This window comes from Salvelinus alpinus, chromosome 25, assembly GCF_045679555.1.
Source record: "Salvelinus alpinus chromosome 25, SLU_Salpinus.1, whole genome shotgun sequence".
NCBI classification, from domain to species: Eukaryota; Metazoa; Chordata; class Actinopteri; order Salmoniformes; family Salmonidae; genus Salvelinus; species Salvelinus alpinus.
Window position 1 is genome coordinate 40,646,366 of NC_092110.1, and position 17,878 is coordinate 40,664,243.

Below are 17,878 nucleotides of genomic sequence, written 5' to 3' on the forward strand. Positions count from 1 at the left end.
CCATTGCTCCCATGTAATTAACCTAACTTTCCCATTGCTCTCATGTAATTAGCCTAACTTTCCCATTGCTCTCATGTAATTAACCTAACTTTCCCATTGCTCTCATGTAATTAGCCTAACTTTCCCATTGCTCTCATGTAATTAGCCTAACTTTCCCATTGCTCTCATGTAATTAGCCTAACTTTCCCTTTGCTCTCATGTAATTAGCCTAACTTTCCCATTGCTCCCATGTAGTTAGCCTAACTTTCCAATTGCTCCCATGTAACAAATTACTCCCACAACAAATGATCTGTATGATACTTATTCTGCCACTAGTGTGTTACCCGACCTGCTAACACTGAAAGTAAAGCTAGGAAATCTGTCGCATTATACTTACGTCACTGGTTGTTTCCCCCCCTAGCTTTTTCACCGGTTAACTGACGTTAGCTGGCTGGCTGGCTAGCGAGAGAAGTTAATGTAAAATATAATTCACTAGTCTTAGATATGCCGCGTAACTATATACTTCCAGTTTTTGTCTGCCCTTAAGCGGGTTGAAGTATTTTTGAGAAGTTGACTTCACAACAAAGCCTGGATCGTGACGTGCATTCCATGCGACAGTCTGTTCATGCAAAAAAAAGAATTACGTTTAGAATCAGTGTTTTTAGGTGTGATATAGTTTGTTGATTTAGACGACAGTGGAAGCATGTTAAACATGTTTATAGAATGATAATTGTAAAAAGAATACAGCCGTTTGTCGGGTTATGAGTAGGCAATTTAACATGGGAGTATCGAGGGAGTACCCTACGGCTGTACCCTACTTGGTGGCGTGGTCACGTCAAGCCATGCCTCGCCCATGTACATCTATTAGTCGATTTTGAAGTTAAGAAAGGCGGGAGGTGGGGGCGCTCCAGTACAGTTAATGCGCAATAACGTTGGATGCCAGCCGCCGATAAATACCACAGAAGAAAAGGCGGGGTCGACAACAGTAGCTAGCTAGCCTTACACCGGTAGACAGTGTCCACTGTTTCCCCACTTTTTTATTAACGACGGTGAGGGCATGTGTTCAGCAGGCGGGAGAGTCTACCATGTCGCTCACGCTAGCTAGCAAGGAGGATTCCGGGAGAGGCGAAAACACTCCGATAATACTTTTATTTTCCTTTTGACCCACATTCAAAAGTGTCACAAGCGTGAAGATGTCGACTGGTAGCCAGAGCAAATGCCTCCACTGGACAGCTGCATGTAAATGATTTAATGCAATATTCAACACAGCCTGAAACGAATGCCTGTGAAATTGTGTAAATGTTCCTTATATTACTAGCCAGAATGTTGAATAAAATACAATTTAAACTTACTCTACCGGTTGTCTGTGCAGTTTGTCCTTCAGCTGCTCTAAATTTTAGACAAAATATCCACAGGAAAGTATTGTTTACCCAAGATAGCAGGTAGCTACAATTAAGCCTAGTTTTATATTGGATATTCGGTTCTCTCTCATCAATAGCAAATGAACCAATCATGCCATGACAATGAACAGGGTATATTCTGAACCAGGGGAGGATGGAAAACAATCCACACTCTATTTTTTTTGAAATCCTATTAAAAAATGTAAAAATCAGACAAAAAAGGTCGATTTGTTCTCCATCCACAGATTCAGAATATGAAATTGTCATGGCATGCTTGGTTCAATAGCTATTGACGAGATTATTGAATATCCAGTATAAAACCAATTTTACCTCGGTGCAGAAGGAAACATACACAGTATCAACTGGCTCTTAAAGGTTTAATCAACATTCTGGCTTGTAAGTGACATTTACACGATTTTGCAGGCATTCGTTTCAGGCTGTATATATACCAATTAATCGTGTATTACTGCCTTATCAATCAGACTGTATTCAACACTGATATGTCCTCCACAGCATGCCAGCCAGCTAGGGTAGCCATAAAACATATAATCTAATCAGACCATTAGTACTGTTCCAGCTGGCCCGATAGGCATTATTAGATAGGTAATGTTAACTGTATCACAGAGACTACCATCTACCATCTTTTACTTGACGGTACTTCCTCAATTTCCAAGTTGGAAGACAACACGTCTTCTAGACGTCCATGTCTAGTTGCAGGGAGGTTCATTTGAATTTAGAAAATGCTCCGTAAAAATAAAAAATAAAGTGATCCATCAATGTGTCCACCCCAAAGTGCTGCATGTCATGATGATACTCACCTGTCTCAATCAATGGAGAAAATATTTGAAATAAACAAGATGGAGACGTACACATTGATGGATTACGTCATGGAGCGAAACATGTTTATTTTATTAATAACAGCATTTTCTAAATTAAATCATTAATTTTAATAACAGAGCATTTTATAAATTCAATGATTTATTTTAATAACAGAGCATTTTATAAATTCAATGATTTATTTTAATAACAGAGCATTTTATAAATTCAATGATTTATTTTAATAACAGAGCATTTTATAAATTCAATGATTTATTTTAAGAACAGAGCATTTTATAAATTCAATGATTCATTTTAATAACAGAGCATTTTATAAATTCAATGATTTATTTTAATAACAGAGCATTTTATATTTTCAATGATTCATTTTAATAACAGAGCATTTTATAAATTCAATGATTTATTTTAATAACAGAGCATTTTATAAATTCAATGATTTATTTTAATAACAGAGCATTTTATAAATTCAATGATTCATTTTAATAACAGAGCATTTTATAAATTCAATGATTTATTTTAATAACAGCATTTTCTATATTCAATGATTTATTTTAATAACAGAGCATTTTATAAATTCAATGATTCATTTTAATAACAGAGCATTTTATAAATTCAATGATTTATTTTAATAACAGAGCATTTTATATTTTCAATGATTCATTTTAATAACAGAGCATTTTATAAATTCAATGATTTATTTTAATAACAGAGCATTTTATAAATTCAATGATTTATTTTAATAACAGAGCATTTTATAAATTCAATGATTCATTTTAATAACAGAGCATTTTATAAATTCAATGATTTATTTTAATAACAGCATTTTCTATATTCAATGATTTATTTTAATAACAGAGCATTTTATAAATTCAATGATTCATTTTAATAACAGAGCATTTTATAAATTCAATGATTCATTTTAATAACAGAGCATTTTATAAATTCAATGATTCATTTTAATAACAGAGCATTTTATAAATTCAATGATTCATTTTAATAACAGAGCATTTTATAAATTCAATGATTTATTTTAATAACAGAGCATTTTCTATATTCAATGATTTATTTTAATAACAGAGCATTTTATAAATTCAATGATTTATTTTAATAACAGAGCATTTTATAAATTCAATGATTTATTTTAATAACAGAGTATTTTATAAATTCAATGATTTATTTTAATAACAGAGTATTTTATAAATTCAATGATTTATTTTAATAACAGAGCATTTTATAAATTCAAACGAACCTCCCTGCAACTAGACATGGAAGTTTAGAAGATGTGTTTTCTTCCAAGTCTGGAATTGAGGAAGTATCGGCAAGTAAACGTTGGTTCGAAAATTCTCTGTGCTATGCTTAACATGACCTACCTAATAAGGCCTAGCAGCCAGCTGGAACAACAATAATGGTCCGACTAGGTGCCATTTTGAATAGCTAGGGTAGCCAATGAATGAATTTTTTACCATCACCAATGAGCACCCATTCCTTCACAGGCCACTGCTGCAGAGAATGAATTCTGACTTTAGTTTACATGTGTAATGTTGCTCTATCTAACCCTAGTTGATACAGCTCGTGGTTTCTTCATTGCAGAGCTGCATCATCAAGCGATACTGTGAGAAGAGGTTTGTGCCCAAGTATCTGGCCACCATAGGGATTGACTATGGGGTCACCAAGTAAGTTGACCCCAATGACGATGAATAAATTAAAATAATTAAATCATTTGTAGACCAAAGATGCACAGTTCAGTTCCATTGCTGTCAGATGATTCCAGATAAAGGAGAGGAGACAAGTGTGCTGTAGAGTAGTGGTTCTCAACCATGTGCATTATACCAGTAATCCTACTAGTTCCCCTGGTTGAGAACCACTGATGTGGAGACTTTTGAAGTCTGTGTGACTGATTTGAGTGTTTGTTGTCCATCAGAGTCCAGGTGCGTGACAGGGAGATCAAAGTGAACATCTTTGACATGGCAGGACACCCATTCTTCTACGAGGTCAGTACCTTACTACTTCGGTCATGTTGGATCTACGTCCTAACATACTGGAACATCGTGTTATACATGTCAGACCAGATAAACGTCTGCACCCTCATGTCCAGACATGCATCCTGCCACCAACAGGCCAGTCTCTCTCTCTTTAAATATATATATATATATATATATATATATATATATATATATACACACACTACTGTTCAAATGTTTGGGGTCACTTAGAAATGTTCTTGTTTTTGAAAGAAAAGCAAGTTTTTTTGTCCATTAAAATAACATCAAATTGATCAGAAATACAGTGTAGACATTGTTAATGTTGTAAATGACTATCGTATCTGGAAAGGGCTGATTTTTTATGGAATATCTACATAGACGTACAGAGGCCCATTATCAGTAACCATCACTCCTGTGTTCCAATGGCACGTTGTGTTAGCTAATTCAGGTTTATCATTTTAAAAGGCTAATTGATCATTAGAAAACCCTTTGGCAATTATGTTACAGTAGCACAGCTGAAAACTGTTGTTCTGATAAAAGAAGCAATAAAACTGGCCTTCTTTAGACTAGTTGAGTATCTGGAGCATCAGCATTTGTGGGTTTGATTACAGGCTCAAAATGGCCAGAAACAAATAACTTTCCTCTGTAACTCGTCAGTCTATTTTTGTTCTGAGAAATAAAGGCTATTCCATGCGAGAAATTGCCAAGAAACTGAAGATCTCATACAATGCTGTGTACTACTCCCTTCACAGAGCAGCACAAACTGGCTCTAACCAGAATAGAAAGAGGAGTGGGAGGCCCCGGTGCACAACTGAGCAAGAGGACAAGTACATTAGAGTGTCTAGTTTGAGAAACAGATGCCTCACAAGTCCTAAACTGGCAGCTTCATTAAATAGTACTCGTAAAACACCCGTCTCAACGTCAACAGTGAAGAGGCGTCTCCGGGATGCTGTGCTTTTCTTTCAAAAACAAGTACATTTCTAAGGGTCCCCAAACTTTTGAACGGTAGTGTGTGTGTGTGTGTGTGTGTGTATATACATATATATATATATAAATATGACACACAGACAGACACGTACTGCTGTTTCTGTACTGCTGTTCATGTGGAGCAGTTAATTATTTTTCTAGTCGGAGGTGCTGCTTTTACACAAATCATCATTAAGTCAAACACAGTACTGAAGAAGTGCAACTCATGTTTTATTCAATTTTAGCCTATTTCATTGCTCTCTCGATCTCTCACTCTCTAACTTTCTCTCTCTGTCTCTCTGTGTGTGTCTCTCTCTCTCTGTCTGTCTGTATGTCCGTCTGTCTGTTTGTCTGTATGTCCGTCTGTCCGTCTGTCTGTATGTCCGTCTGTCCGTCTGTCTGTATGTCCGTCTGTCCGTCTGTCTGTCCGTCTGTCCGTCTGTCTGTCTGTCTGTGTCTGTCTGTCTCTCTGCAGGTTCGTAATGAGTTCTATAAGGACAGCCAGGGAGTGGTGTTGGTGTACGATGTAGGTCTGAGGGAGAGTTTTGATGCGCTGGACAACTGGCTGGGTGAGATGAAACAGGAGATGGGCTCCCAGGCTAACATGGAGAGCATCGTTTTTGTCGTCTGTGCCAACAAGGTATGTGTGTGTGTGATTGTTCTTCTCTGTGTACCAGGTTCACTGGACTTAGCAGTGTGTGTGTGTGTGTGTGTGTGCATGTGTGCTCCAGGTGGACCTGACTAAGCGTCGTGTGGTAGACGAGGGAGAGGGTAGGCTGTGGGCGGAGTCTAGAGGGTTCCACTACTTTGAGACGTCAGCACAGAGCGGAGAGGGCATCAGTGAGATGTTCCAGGTGTGTATACACACACACACACATACACATACACACACACACACACACACACACACACAGACACAGACACAGACACAGACAGACAGACAGACATACAGACAGACAGACAGACAGACAGACAGACAGACAGACAGACAGACAGACAGACTGATTGATTGATTGATTGATTGATTGATTGATTGATTGACAGACAGTACTGACCTGTGTGTGTTCTCCAGGCGTTTTTCTCCTCCATAACGGACATGTGTGAGAACGGCGGGAAGCGCCCGGTGGCAGAGGTCAGTGTCGGCTTCACCAAGGAGCAGGCCGACACCATACGACGCATACGCAACAGCAAGGACTCCTGGGATATGCTGGGGGTCAAACCTGGAGCCACACGGTAAGACAAGGGGTCAAAGAGCAAACCTGGAGCCTTTAAGCCCAGTCCAGAAACAGGGGTCAAACACATTCCATATCTCTGCTTGTTTTTGTTATTTCCTTTCAATTTGTGTCAAAGTAGCTCTTTACACCTGTACCCATATATGGGTTGAAATGGCAGACTAATAAATGTCTAAACTGGAACCTAGTGGCTGTACAGTAGTAACACGCTATACAGCTCTGGTTCTAAATTGGAACACAGTGGCTGTACAGTAGTAACATGTTATACAGCTCTGGTTCTAAATTGGAACACAGTGGCTGTACAGTAGTAACATGCTATACAGCTCTGGTTCTAAATTGGAACACAGTGGCTGTACAGTAGTAACATGTTATATAGCTCTGGTTCTAAATTGGAACACAGTGGCTGTACAGTAGTAACATGTTATACAGCTCTGGTTCTAAATTGGAACACAGTGGCTGTACAGTAGTAACATGTTATACAGCTCTGGTTCTAAATTGGAACACAGTGGCTGTACAGTAGTAACATGCTATACAGCTCTGGTTCTAAATTGGAACCTAGTGGCTGTACAGTAGTAACATGCTATACAGCTCTGGTTCTAAATTGGAACCTAGTGGCTGTACAGTAGTAACATGTTATACAGCTCTGGTTCTAAATTGGAACACAGTGGCTGTACAGTAGTAACATGTTATACAGCTCTGGTTCTAAATTGGAACACAGTGGCTGTACAGTAGTAACATGTTATACAGCTCTGGTTCTAAATTGGAACCTAGTGGCTGTACAGTAGTAACATGTTATACAGCTCTGGTTCTAAATTGGAACCTAGTGGCTGTACAGTAGTAACATGTTATACAGCTCTGGTTCTAAATTGGAACACAGTGGCTGTACAGTAGTAACATGTTATACAGCTCTGGTTCTAAATTGGAACACAGTGGCTGTACAGTAGTAACATGCTATACAGCTCTGGTTCTAAATTGGAACACAGTGGCTGTACAGTAGTAACATGTTATACAGCTCTGGTTCTAAATTGGAACCTAGTGGCTGTACAGTAGTAACATGTTATACAGCTCTGGTTCTAAATTGGAACACAGTGGCTGTACAGTAGTAACATGTTATACAGCTCTGGTTCTAAATTGGAACCTAGTGGCTGTACAGTAGTAACATGTTATACAGCTCTGGTTCTAAATTGGAACACAGTGGCTGTACAGTAGTAACATGTTATACAGCTCTGGTTCTAAATTGGAACCTAGTGGCTGTACAGTAGTAACATGCTATACAGCTCTGGTTCTAAATTGGAACCTAGTGGCTGTACAGTAGTAACATGTTATACAGCTCTGGTTCTAAATTGGAACCTAGTGGCTGTACAGTAGTAACATGTTATACAGCTCTGGTTCTAAATTGGAACCTAGTGGCTGTACAGTAGTAACATGTTATACAGCTCTGGTTCTAAATTGGAACCTAGTGTCTGTACAGTAGTAACATGTTATACAGCTCTGGTTCTAAATTGGAACACAGTGGCTGTACAGTAGTAACATGTTATACAGCTCTGGTTCTAAATTGGAACCTAGTGGCTGTACAGTAGTAACATGCTATACAGCTCTGGTTCTAAATTGGAACCTAGTGGCTGTACAGTAGTAACATGTTATACAGCTCTGGTTCTAAATTGGAACCTAGTGGCTGTACAGTAGTAACATGTTATACAGCTCTGGTTCTAAATTGGAACCTAGTGGCTGTACAGTAGTAACATGTTATACAGCTCTGGTTCTAAATTGGAACACAGTGGCTGTACAGTAGTAACATGTTATACAGCTCTGGTTCTAAATTGGAACCTAGTGTCTGTACAGTAGTAACATGTTATACAGCTCTGGTTCTAAATTGGAACCTAGTGGCTGTACAGTAGTAACATGTTATACAGCTCTGGTTCTAAATTGGAACACAGTGGCAACATGTTATACAGCTCTGGTTCTAAATTGGAACCTAGTGGCTGTACAGTAGTAACATGTTATACAGCTCTGGTTCTAAATTGGAACACAGTGGCTGTACAGTAGTAACATGCTATACAGCTCTGGTTCTAAATTGGAACCTAGTGGCTGTACAGTAGTAACATGTTATACAGCTCTGGTTCTAAATTGGAACCTAGTGTCTGTACAGTAGTAACATGTTATACAGCTCTGGTTCTAAATTGGAACCTAGTGGCTCTACAGTAGTAACATGTTATACAGCTCTGGTTCTAAATTGGAACCTAGTGGCTGTACAGTAGTAACATGTTATACAGCTCTGGTTCTAAATTGGAACCTAGTGGCTGTACAGTAGTAACATGTTATACAGCTCTGGTTCTAAATTGGAACCTAGTGGCTGTACAGTAGTAACATGCTATACAGCTCTGGTTCTAAATTGGAACCTAGTGGCTCTACAGTAGTAACATGTTATACAGCTCTGGTTCTAAATTGGAACCTAGTGGCTGTACAGTAGTAACATGTTATACAGCTCTGGTTCTAAATTGGAACCTAGTGGCTGTACAGTAGTAACATGTTATACAGCTCTGGTTCTAAATTGGAACCTAGTGGCTGTACAGTAGTAACATGTTATACAGCTCTGGTTCTAAATTGGAACACAGTGGCTGTACAGTAGTAACATGTTATACAGCTCTGGTTCTAAATTGGAACACAGTGGCTGTACAGTAGTAACATGTTATACAGCTCTGGTTCTAAATTGGAACACAGTGGCTGTACAGTAGTAACATGTTATACAGCTCTGGTTCTAAATTGGAACACAGTGGCTGTACAGTAGTAACATGTTATACAGCTCTGGTTCTAAATTGGAACCTAGTGGCTGTACAGTAGTAACATGTTATACAGCTCTGGTTCTAAATTGGAACCTAGTGGCTGTACAGTAGTAACATGCTATACAGCTCTGGTTCTAAATTGGAACACAGTGGCTGTACAGTAGTAACATGCTATACAGCTCTGGTTCTGCGCTTCACAGTGCTGTATGGGTTTTGACTGACAGCCGTTCTGAACCTGAACACCTCACACCGACCGTAACCCGCTAATATAGAAAATGCGCTGTAGGCTACAGTTGGAGACGGCAGATTTTTTGCCAAGGGTTGCAGGATTATATTTTTCCTGATTTACGTATGTTTCTGCTTATAATTTCTGACATTTTGGTAGGCTATTTGTCAGTCAACTTGTCTATAGTTAGATACATGCAGCTTCTCTTCTGTCATTATACACTGAGTGTAGAAAACATTAGGAACATTGAGTCATAATATTGAGTTTGTCCTCAGAACAACCTCAGAACAACCTCAGAACAACCTCAGAACAACCTCAGAACAACCTCAGAACAACCTCAGAACAACCTCTGAACAACCTCAATTAATCGAGACATAGACTCTACAAGTTGAACAGAACAACCTCAGAACAACCTCAGAACAACCTCAGAACAACCTCAGAACAACCTCTGAACAACCTCAATTAATCGAGACATAGACTCTACAAGTTGAACAGAACAACCTCAGAACAACCTCAATTAATCGAGACATAGACTCTACAAGTTGTCGAAAGCGTTCCACAGGGATGCTGGCCCATGTTGACTCCAATGCTTCCCACAGTTGTGTCATGTTGGCTGGTGATGGACCATTCTTGATACACATGGGAAACAGTTGAGCGTGAAAAACCCAGCAGCGTTGCAGTTCTTGACACACTCAAACCGGTGCGCCTGGCACCTACTACCATACCTCGTTCAAAGGCACTAAAAAAATGTGTCTTGCCAATTCACCCTCTGAATGACACACATACACAATCCATGTTCTCCAATGCTGGAAGAGGGGCCTGAGTGTAAAAGTTTTGGAACCCCTGCCATAGAATAATAAATAAACCCTAGCTCACCAGAATAATGTCATAAATCGATAGAATGCTTCAATCTAGTAGACATCGGTAAAGTTTTCTCTGTCATCTCTGCTTCTTTTTGCAGCAAAGACGTTTAGGGACCGGGGATAAAATGCAATAACTCTAGATTTTCTGTGCAAAATTATTTCCAAATGGCATCAGTTTGACCGGTTGTAAGGAAATAGAAAACTGTGAAAACGACCCAACATGTTTCTGATAAGATTTCAGGTCTGTTTGGATGCAATATTTTATGTGGTTGAAATACTATCAGCTTTTATGATGCTGATAAAGATAACACCGCTACAGACGGTCCCTAACTGTGGTCTACACTCCTTCTCAATCCTATTCTCCACAATCTGGTCTACACTCCCTCTCAAACCTATCCTCCACAATCTGATCTAAACCCTCTCAATCCCATCCTCCACAATCTGATCTACACTCCCTCTCAATCCCATCCTCCACAATCTGGTCTACACTCCCTCTCAATCCCATCCACAATCTGGTCTACACTCCCTCTCAATCCCATCCTCCACAATCTGGTCTACACTCCCTCTCAATCCCATCCTCCACAATCTGGTCTACACTCCCTCTCAAACCTATCCTCCACAATCTGATCTAAACCCTCTCAATCCCATCCTCCACAATCTGATCTACACTCCCTCTCAATCCCATCCTCCACAATCTGGTCTACACTCCCTCTCAATCCCATCCTCCACAATCTGGTCTACACTCCCTCTCAATCCCATCCTCCACAATCTGGTCTACACTCCCTCTCAATTCCATCCTCCACAATCTGATCTACACTCCCTCTCAATCCCATCCTCCACAATCTGGTCTACACTCCCTCTCAAACCCATCCTCCACAATCTGGTCTACACTCCCTCTCAATCCCATCCTCCACAATCTGATCTACACTCCCTCTCAATCCTATCCTCCACAATCTGATCTACACTCCCTCTCAATCCCATCCTCCACAATCTGGTCTACACTCCCTCTCAAACCTATCCTCCACAATCTGATCTAAACCCTCTCAATCCCATCCTCCACAATCTGATCTACACTCCCTCTCAATCCCATCCTCCACAATCTGGTCTACACTCCCTCTCAATCCCATCCTCCACAATCTGGTCTACACTCCCTCTCAAACCTATCCTCCACAATCTGATCTAAACCCTCTCAATCCCATCCTCCACAATCTGATCTACACTCCCTCTCAATCCCATCCTCCACAATCTGGTCTACACTCCCTCTCAATTCCATCCTCCACAATCTGGTCTACACTCCCTCTCAATCCCATCCTCCACAATCTGATCTACACTCCCTCTCAATCCCATCCTCCACAATCTGATCTACACTCCCTCTCAATCCCATCCTCCACAATCTGATCTACACTCCCTCTCAATCCCATCCTCCACAATCTGGTCTACACTCCCTCTCAATCCCATCCTCCACAATCTGATCTACACTCCCTCTCAATCCCATCCTCCACAATCTGATCTACACAATCTGATCCCTCTCAAATCAATGCAATGTGCTGCATTAACATGACATGCACAGGTTCATATTGGCAAAAGAAGGGAGTAACTCTATCTCTTTCTTTCTCTGTCTCTTTCTCTCCATCTTTTTGTCTCTCTCTCTCCTCTCTCTCAATTCAATTCAAAAAGGTCTTTATTGGCATGAGAAATGTGTTTACATTTCTAAACCAAGTGAAATAAACAAACAGAAGTGAGAAGACACAAAACAACATCAACAAAAACCTTTTTGAATTTAACAGTAAATATTGCACTCAAAAAGGTTTTCAAAAAGATAGACAGGTGTTATATTATCAGCTATGTACAGTGTTTTAGCAATGTGCAAATAGTAGTAGTTGCTCCGTTTTCCAGAGGCAACAGGTCACATTTTACTTCTGCGACTGCGCTATTTCGCCTAACAGATACGGGCGTTTATCAATGTCTGATTGGTTTTCAAATTCTTTGTGGGTCTCTGTGATCTGTGGGACATATGTGTCTCTAATGTGATCATACATTTTGTCAGGAGGTTAAGAAGTGCAGCTCAGTTTCCACCTCATTTTGTGGGCACATAGCCAGGTCTGACTATGACACTTCTCTCTCAATAGCAAGGCTATGCTCACTGAGTCTGTACATAGTCAAAGCTTTCCTTAAGTTTGGGTCAGTCACAATGGTCATTGTGTACTCTCTGTTTAGGGCCAGAAAGCATTCCAATTGGCTGTTTTTTGGTTGATTATTTCCACTGTGTCAAATATTTAATATTTTTGTTTTCTCATCGTTTGATTGGTTCTAATTGTGTTGCTGTCTTGTAGCTCTGTGGGGTCTGTTTGTGTTTGTGAACAGAGCCCCAGAACCAGCTTGCTTAGGGGACTCTTCTCTAGGTTCATCTCTCTGTAAGTGAGGGCTTTGTGGTGGAATGTGTGGGCATCGCTTCCTTTTAGGTGATTGTAGAATTTAACAGCTCTTTTCTAGATTTTGGGCTCGAGGGCAACGGTGTCTAGATAGAATTTGTATTTGTTGGAACACCATTATTTTGGTACACCATTATTTTTGGACAAACATTGTTTTGGGAACAGGTTCACTGTCAGGGCCCAGGTCTGACAGAATCTGTGCAGACGATCTAGGTGCTGTAGGCCCTCCTTAGTTGGGGACAGAAGCACCAGATCATCAGCAAACAGTAGACATATCGACTTCAGATTCTAGCAGGGTGAGGCCGGGTGCTGCAGACTGTTCTAGTGCCCTCGCCAATTCATTGATATACAGTGGGGAGAACAAGTATTTGATAAACTGCCGATTTTGCAGGTTTTCCTACTTACAAAGCATGTAGAGGTCTGTAATTTTTTATCATAGGTACACTTCAACTGTGAGAGATGGAATCTAAAACAAAAATCCAGAAAATCACATTGTATGATTTTTAAGAAATTAATTTGCATTTTATTGCATGACATAAGTATTTGATCACCTACCAACCAGTAAGAATTCCGGCTCTCACAGGCATGTTAGTTTTTCTTTAAGAAGCCCTCCTGTTCTCCACTCATTACCTGTATTAACTGCACCTGTTTGAACTTGTTACCTGTATAAAAGACACCTGTCCACACACTCAATCAAACAGACTCCAACCTCTCCACAATGGCCAAGACCAGAGAGCTGTGTAAGGACATCAGGGATAAAATTGTGGGCTACAGGGATGAGCTACAGGACAATAGGCAAGCAGCTTGGTGAGAAGGCAACAACTGTTGGCGCAATTATTAGAAAATGGAAGAAGTTCAAGATGACTGTCAATCACCCTCGGTCTGGGGCTCCATGCAAGATCTCACCTCATGGGGCATCAATGATCATGAGGAAGTTGAGGGATCAGCCCAGAACTACACGGCAGGACCTGGTCAATGACCTGAAGAGAGCTGGGACCACAGTCTCAAAGAAAACCATTAGTAACACACTACGCCGTCATGGATTAAAATCCTGCAGCGCACGCAAGGTCCCCCTGCTCAAGCCAGCGCATGTCCAGGCCCGTCTGAAGTTTGCCAATGACCATCTGAATGATCCAGAGGAGGAATGGGAGAAGGTCATGTGGTCTGATGAGACAAAAATAGAGCTTTTTGGTCTAAACTCCACTCGCCGTGTTTGGAGGAAGAAGAAGGATGAGTACAACCCCAAGAAACACCATCCCAACCGTGAAGCATGGAGGTGGAAACATCATTCTTTGGGGATGCTTTTCTGCAAAGGGGACAGGACGACTGCACCGTATTGAGGGGAGGATGGATGGAGCCATGTATCGCGAGATCTTGGCCAACAACCTCCTTCCCTCAGTAAGAGCATTGAAGATGGGTCGTGGCTGGGTCTTCCAGCATGACAACGACCCGAAACACACAGCCAGGGCAACTAAAGAGTTGCTCCGTAAGAAGCATCTCAAGGTCCTGGAGTGGGCTAGCCAGTCTCCAGACCTGAACCCAATAGAACATCTTTGTAGGGAGCTGAAAGTCCGTATTGCCCAGCAACAGCCCCGAAACCTGAAGGATCTGGAGAAGGTCTGTATGGAGGAGTGGGCCAAAATCCCTGCTACAGTGTGTGCAAACCTGGTCAAGAACTACAGGAAACGTATGATCTCTGTAATTGCAAACAAAGGTTTCTGTTCCAAATATTAAGTTCTGCTTTTCTGATGTATCAAATACTTATGTCATGCAATAAAATGCAATAAAATGCAAATTCATTATTTAAAAATCATACAATGTGATTTTCTGGATTTTTGTTTTAGATTCCGTCTCTCACAGTTGAAGTGTACCTATGATAAAAATTACAGACCTCTACATGCTTTGTAAGTAGGAGAACCTGCAAAATCAGCAGTGTTTCAAATACTTGTTCTCCCCACTGTATATACAGTATCAGTTAAAAGTGTGGACACACCTACTCATTCAAGGGTTTTTCTTTATTTTGACTATTTTCTACATTGTAGAATAATAGTGAAGACATCAAAACTATGAAATAACACATATGGAATCATGTAGTAACCAAAAAAGTGTTAAACAAATCAAAATATATTTTATATTTGAGATTCTTCAAAGTAGCCACCCTTTGCCTTGATGACAGATTTGCACACCTTCGGCATTCTCTCAACCAGCTTCACCTGGAATGGTTTTACAACATTCTTGAAGGAGTGCCCCACATATGCTGAGCACTTGTTTTCTGCTTTTCCTTCATTCTGCGGTCTGACTCATCCCAAACCATCTCAATTGGGTTGAGTTTGGGTGAATGTGGAGGCCAGGTCATCTGATGCAGCACTCCATCACTCTCCTTCTTGGTCAAATAGCCCTTACACAATGTTGGGTCACTGTCCTGTTGAAAAACAAATTATAGTCCCACTAAGCACCAACCAGATGGGATGGCGTATCGCTCCAGAATGATGTGGTAGCCATGCTGGTTAAGTGTGCCATGAATTCTAAAAAAAATCACCAACACTGTCACCAGCAGAGCACACCTACACCATCACACCTCCTTCTCCGTGCATCACGGTAGGAAATACACATGCGGAGATCATCCATTCACCAACACTGCGCCTCGCAAAGACACGGCGGTTGGAATCAAAAATCTCAAATTGGACTCATCAGACCAAAGGACGGATTTCCACCGGTCTAATGTCCATTGCTCGTGTTTCTTGGCCCAAGCAAGTCTCTTCTTCTTATTGGTGTCCTTTAGTAGTGGTTTCTTTGCAGAAATTTGAACATGAAGGCCTGATTCACGCAGCCTCCTCTGAACAGTTGATGTTGAGATGTGTCTGTTACTTGAGCTCTGTACAGCATCTATTTGGGCTGCAATTTCTGAGGCTGGTAACTCTAATGAACATATCCTCTGCAGCAGAGGTAACTCTGGGTCTTCCTTTCCTGTGGCGGTCCTCATGAGAGCCAGTTTCATCATTGCGCTTGATGTTTTTTGTGACTGCAAATCGAAGAAACGTTCAAAGTTCTTGAAATGTTCCGGATTAACTGACCTTCATGTCTTAAAGTAATGATGGACTGTCGTTTCTCTTTGCTTATTTGAGGTGTTCTTGGCATAATATGGACTTGGTCTTTTACCAAATAGGGCTATCTTCTGTATACCCCCTACCTTGTCACAACTCAACTGATTGGCTCAAACGCATTAAGAAGGAAAGAAATTCCACAAATGTACTTTTAGCAAGGCACACCTGTTAATGGAAATGCATTCCAGGCGACTACCCCATGAAGCTGGTTGAGAGAATGCCAAAAGTGTGCGAAGCTGTCATCAAGGCAAAGGGTGGCTACTTTGAAGAATACCAATATTTGTCGAACACTTTTTTGTTACTACATTGGGTTGCACATTTTGGGGAATATTCAGAGGTGGAAACTTTCCGTGGGAATATATGGGAATTAACGGGAATATATGGGAATTAACGGGAATATATGGGAATTAACGGGAATATATGGGAATTAGCGGGAATATATGGGAATTAACGGGAATATATGGGAATTAACGGGAATATATGGGAATTAGCGGGATTGTATGGGAATTAACGGAAAAATATGCAAATTAATATTAATAGCATTTAAATGTAGATGTTTTTTTGCATTGGATATATTTACCATATCATATGGAGACAGAAACATAAACCTTTTACCTTATCATAAGTAGACATAATTGCAGATGATTAAATCCTTCCAATAGAAAAAAAAAAAAAACAGTAGTCCTTGGCTCAGACCGTGTAGTAGTGTGGGCTCAATAGCATCTCATTAGTGTGCAAGATCTTGAGAATCAGCTGTACATGTGATGGAAGAATTTACTTTGTATGCAGAGGGTTGCAATTCCATTGGGATAGTTTTTAACCAAAATATGCCACAAGACCTAGAATTGTGTATCCCACGAAAAAGGTTCACTGTTATAAGCTAACTTTTTTTGATGAATTTAAGTAAAATTCCCCAAATTCCACGGCTTAACTTCCCATGGAAAATTTCCGGAAAAATTCCAGAAATTTACCAGAAGGTTTCCGACCCTTTGCAACCCTATTACTACATGATTCCATATGTGGGTTTTTTCTCGAGTTTTGATGTCTTCACTATTATTCTACAATGTAGAAAATAGTTTTAAAAAATTAAGAAAAACCCTTGAATGAGTTGGTGTGTCCAAACTTTTGACTCACACTGTATATACTGTATGTATGTGTGTTGAAGAGGGTGAGGCTCAAGCTGCATCCCTGTCTCACCCCACAGCCCTGAAGAAAGAAATCTGTGTTTTTTTGCCAATTTTAACCGCATACTTGTTGTTTGTGTACATTGATTTTATGTCATGTGTTTTTCCCCCAACACCGCTTTCCATCAATTTGTATAGCCGAATCTCATCCCAAATTGAGTCGAAATCTTTTTTGAAATCATCAACGCAGGAGAAGACTTTGCTTTAGTTTTGTTTGTTTGTCAATAAGGGTGTGCAGGGTGTATACGTGGTCTGTCCTATGGTATTTTGGTAAGAAGCCAATTTGACATTTGCTCAGGACATTGTTATCACTGAGGAAATGTTGGAGTCTGCTGTTGATGGTTCTGCAGAGGATTTCTCAGAGATTGCTGTTAATGTAGATTCTACAGTAACTGTTGTGGTCAAATTTGTCTCCACTTTTGTGGATTGGGGTGGTCAATCCTTGGTTCCAAACAGTGGGGAAGGTGCCAGAGCTGAGGATGATGTTAAAGAGTTTAAGTATAGCCAAGTGGAATTTGTGGTCTGTATATATATTTTTTTTTAGGATACCATCAACACCACAGGCCTTTTTGAGTTGGAGGGTTTGTATTTTGTCCTGTTGTTCATTCAATGTAATTGGAGAATCCAGTGGGTTCTGGTAATCTTTAATAGCTGATTCTAAGATTTATAATTGATCATATATGTTTTGGCTGTTTGTTCTTTTTTATAGAGCTGAAAATATTTGAGAAGTGGTTTATCCATCTCCATTTTAGATCGATAACTCTTCGTGTTGTTGTAGGTTTAGTGTGTTCCAATTTTCCCAGACGTGCTTAGATTCTGTGGTTTCTTCAATCACAATGAGCTGTTTTCCGACGTGCTGTTACTTAATTTTCTTAGTGCATTTCTGTATT

General features: G+C 40.1%; 1 protein-coding gene across 1 annotated transcript in view; it reads left to right on the forward strand.

Moving 5' to 3' along the window:
- LOC139553965 (dnaJ homolog subfamily C member 27) overlaps positions 1–17,878 on the forward strand; it is a 32,691-nt gene that overhangs the window by 5,988 nt on the left and 8,825 nt on the right. Inside the window, exons 2-6 of the mRNA XM_071366791.1 lie at positions 3,807–3,889; positions 4,138–4,207; positions 5,640–5,804; positions 5,896–6,018; positions 6,237–6,397. Of these exons, the coding sequence (XP_071222892.1) occupies positions 3,807–3,889; positions 4,138–4,207; positions 5,640–5,804; positions 5,896–6,018; positions 6,237–6,397 (602 nt within the window). The remainder of the gene's footprint in view (positions 1–3,806; positions 3,890–4,137; positions 4,208–5,639; positions 5,805–5,895; positions 6,019–6,236; positions 6,398–17,878) is intronic.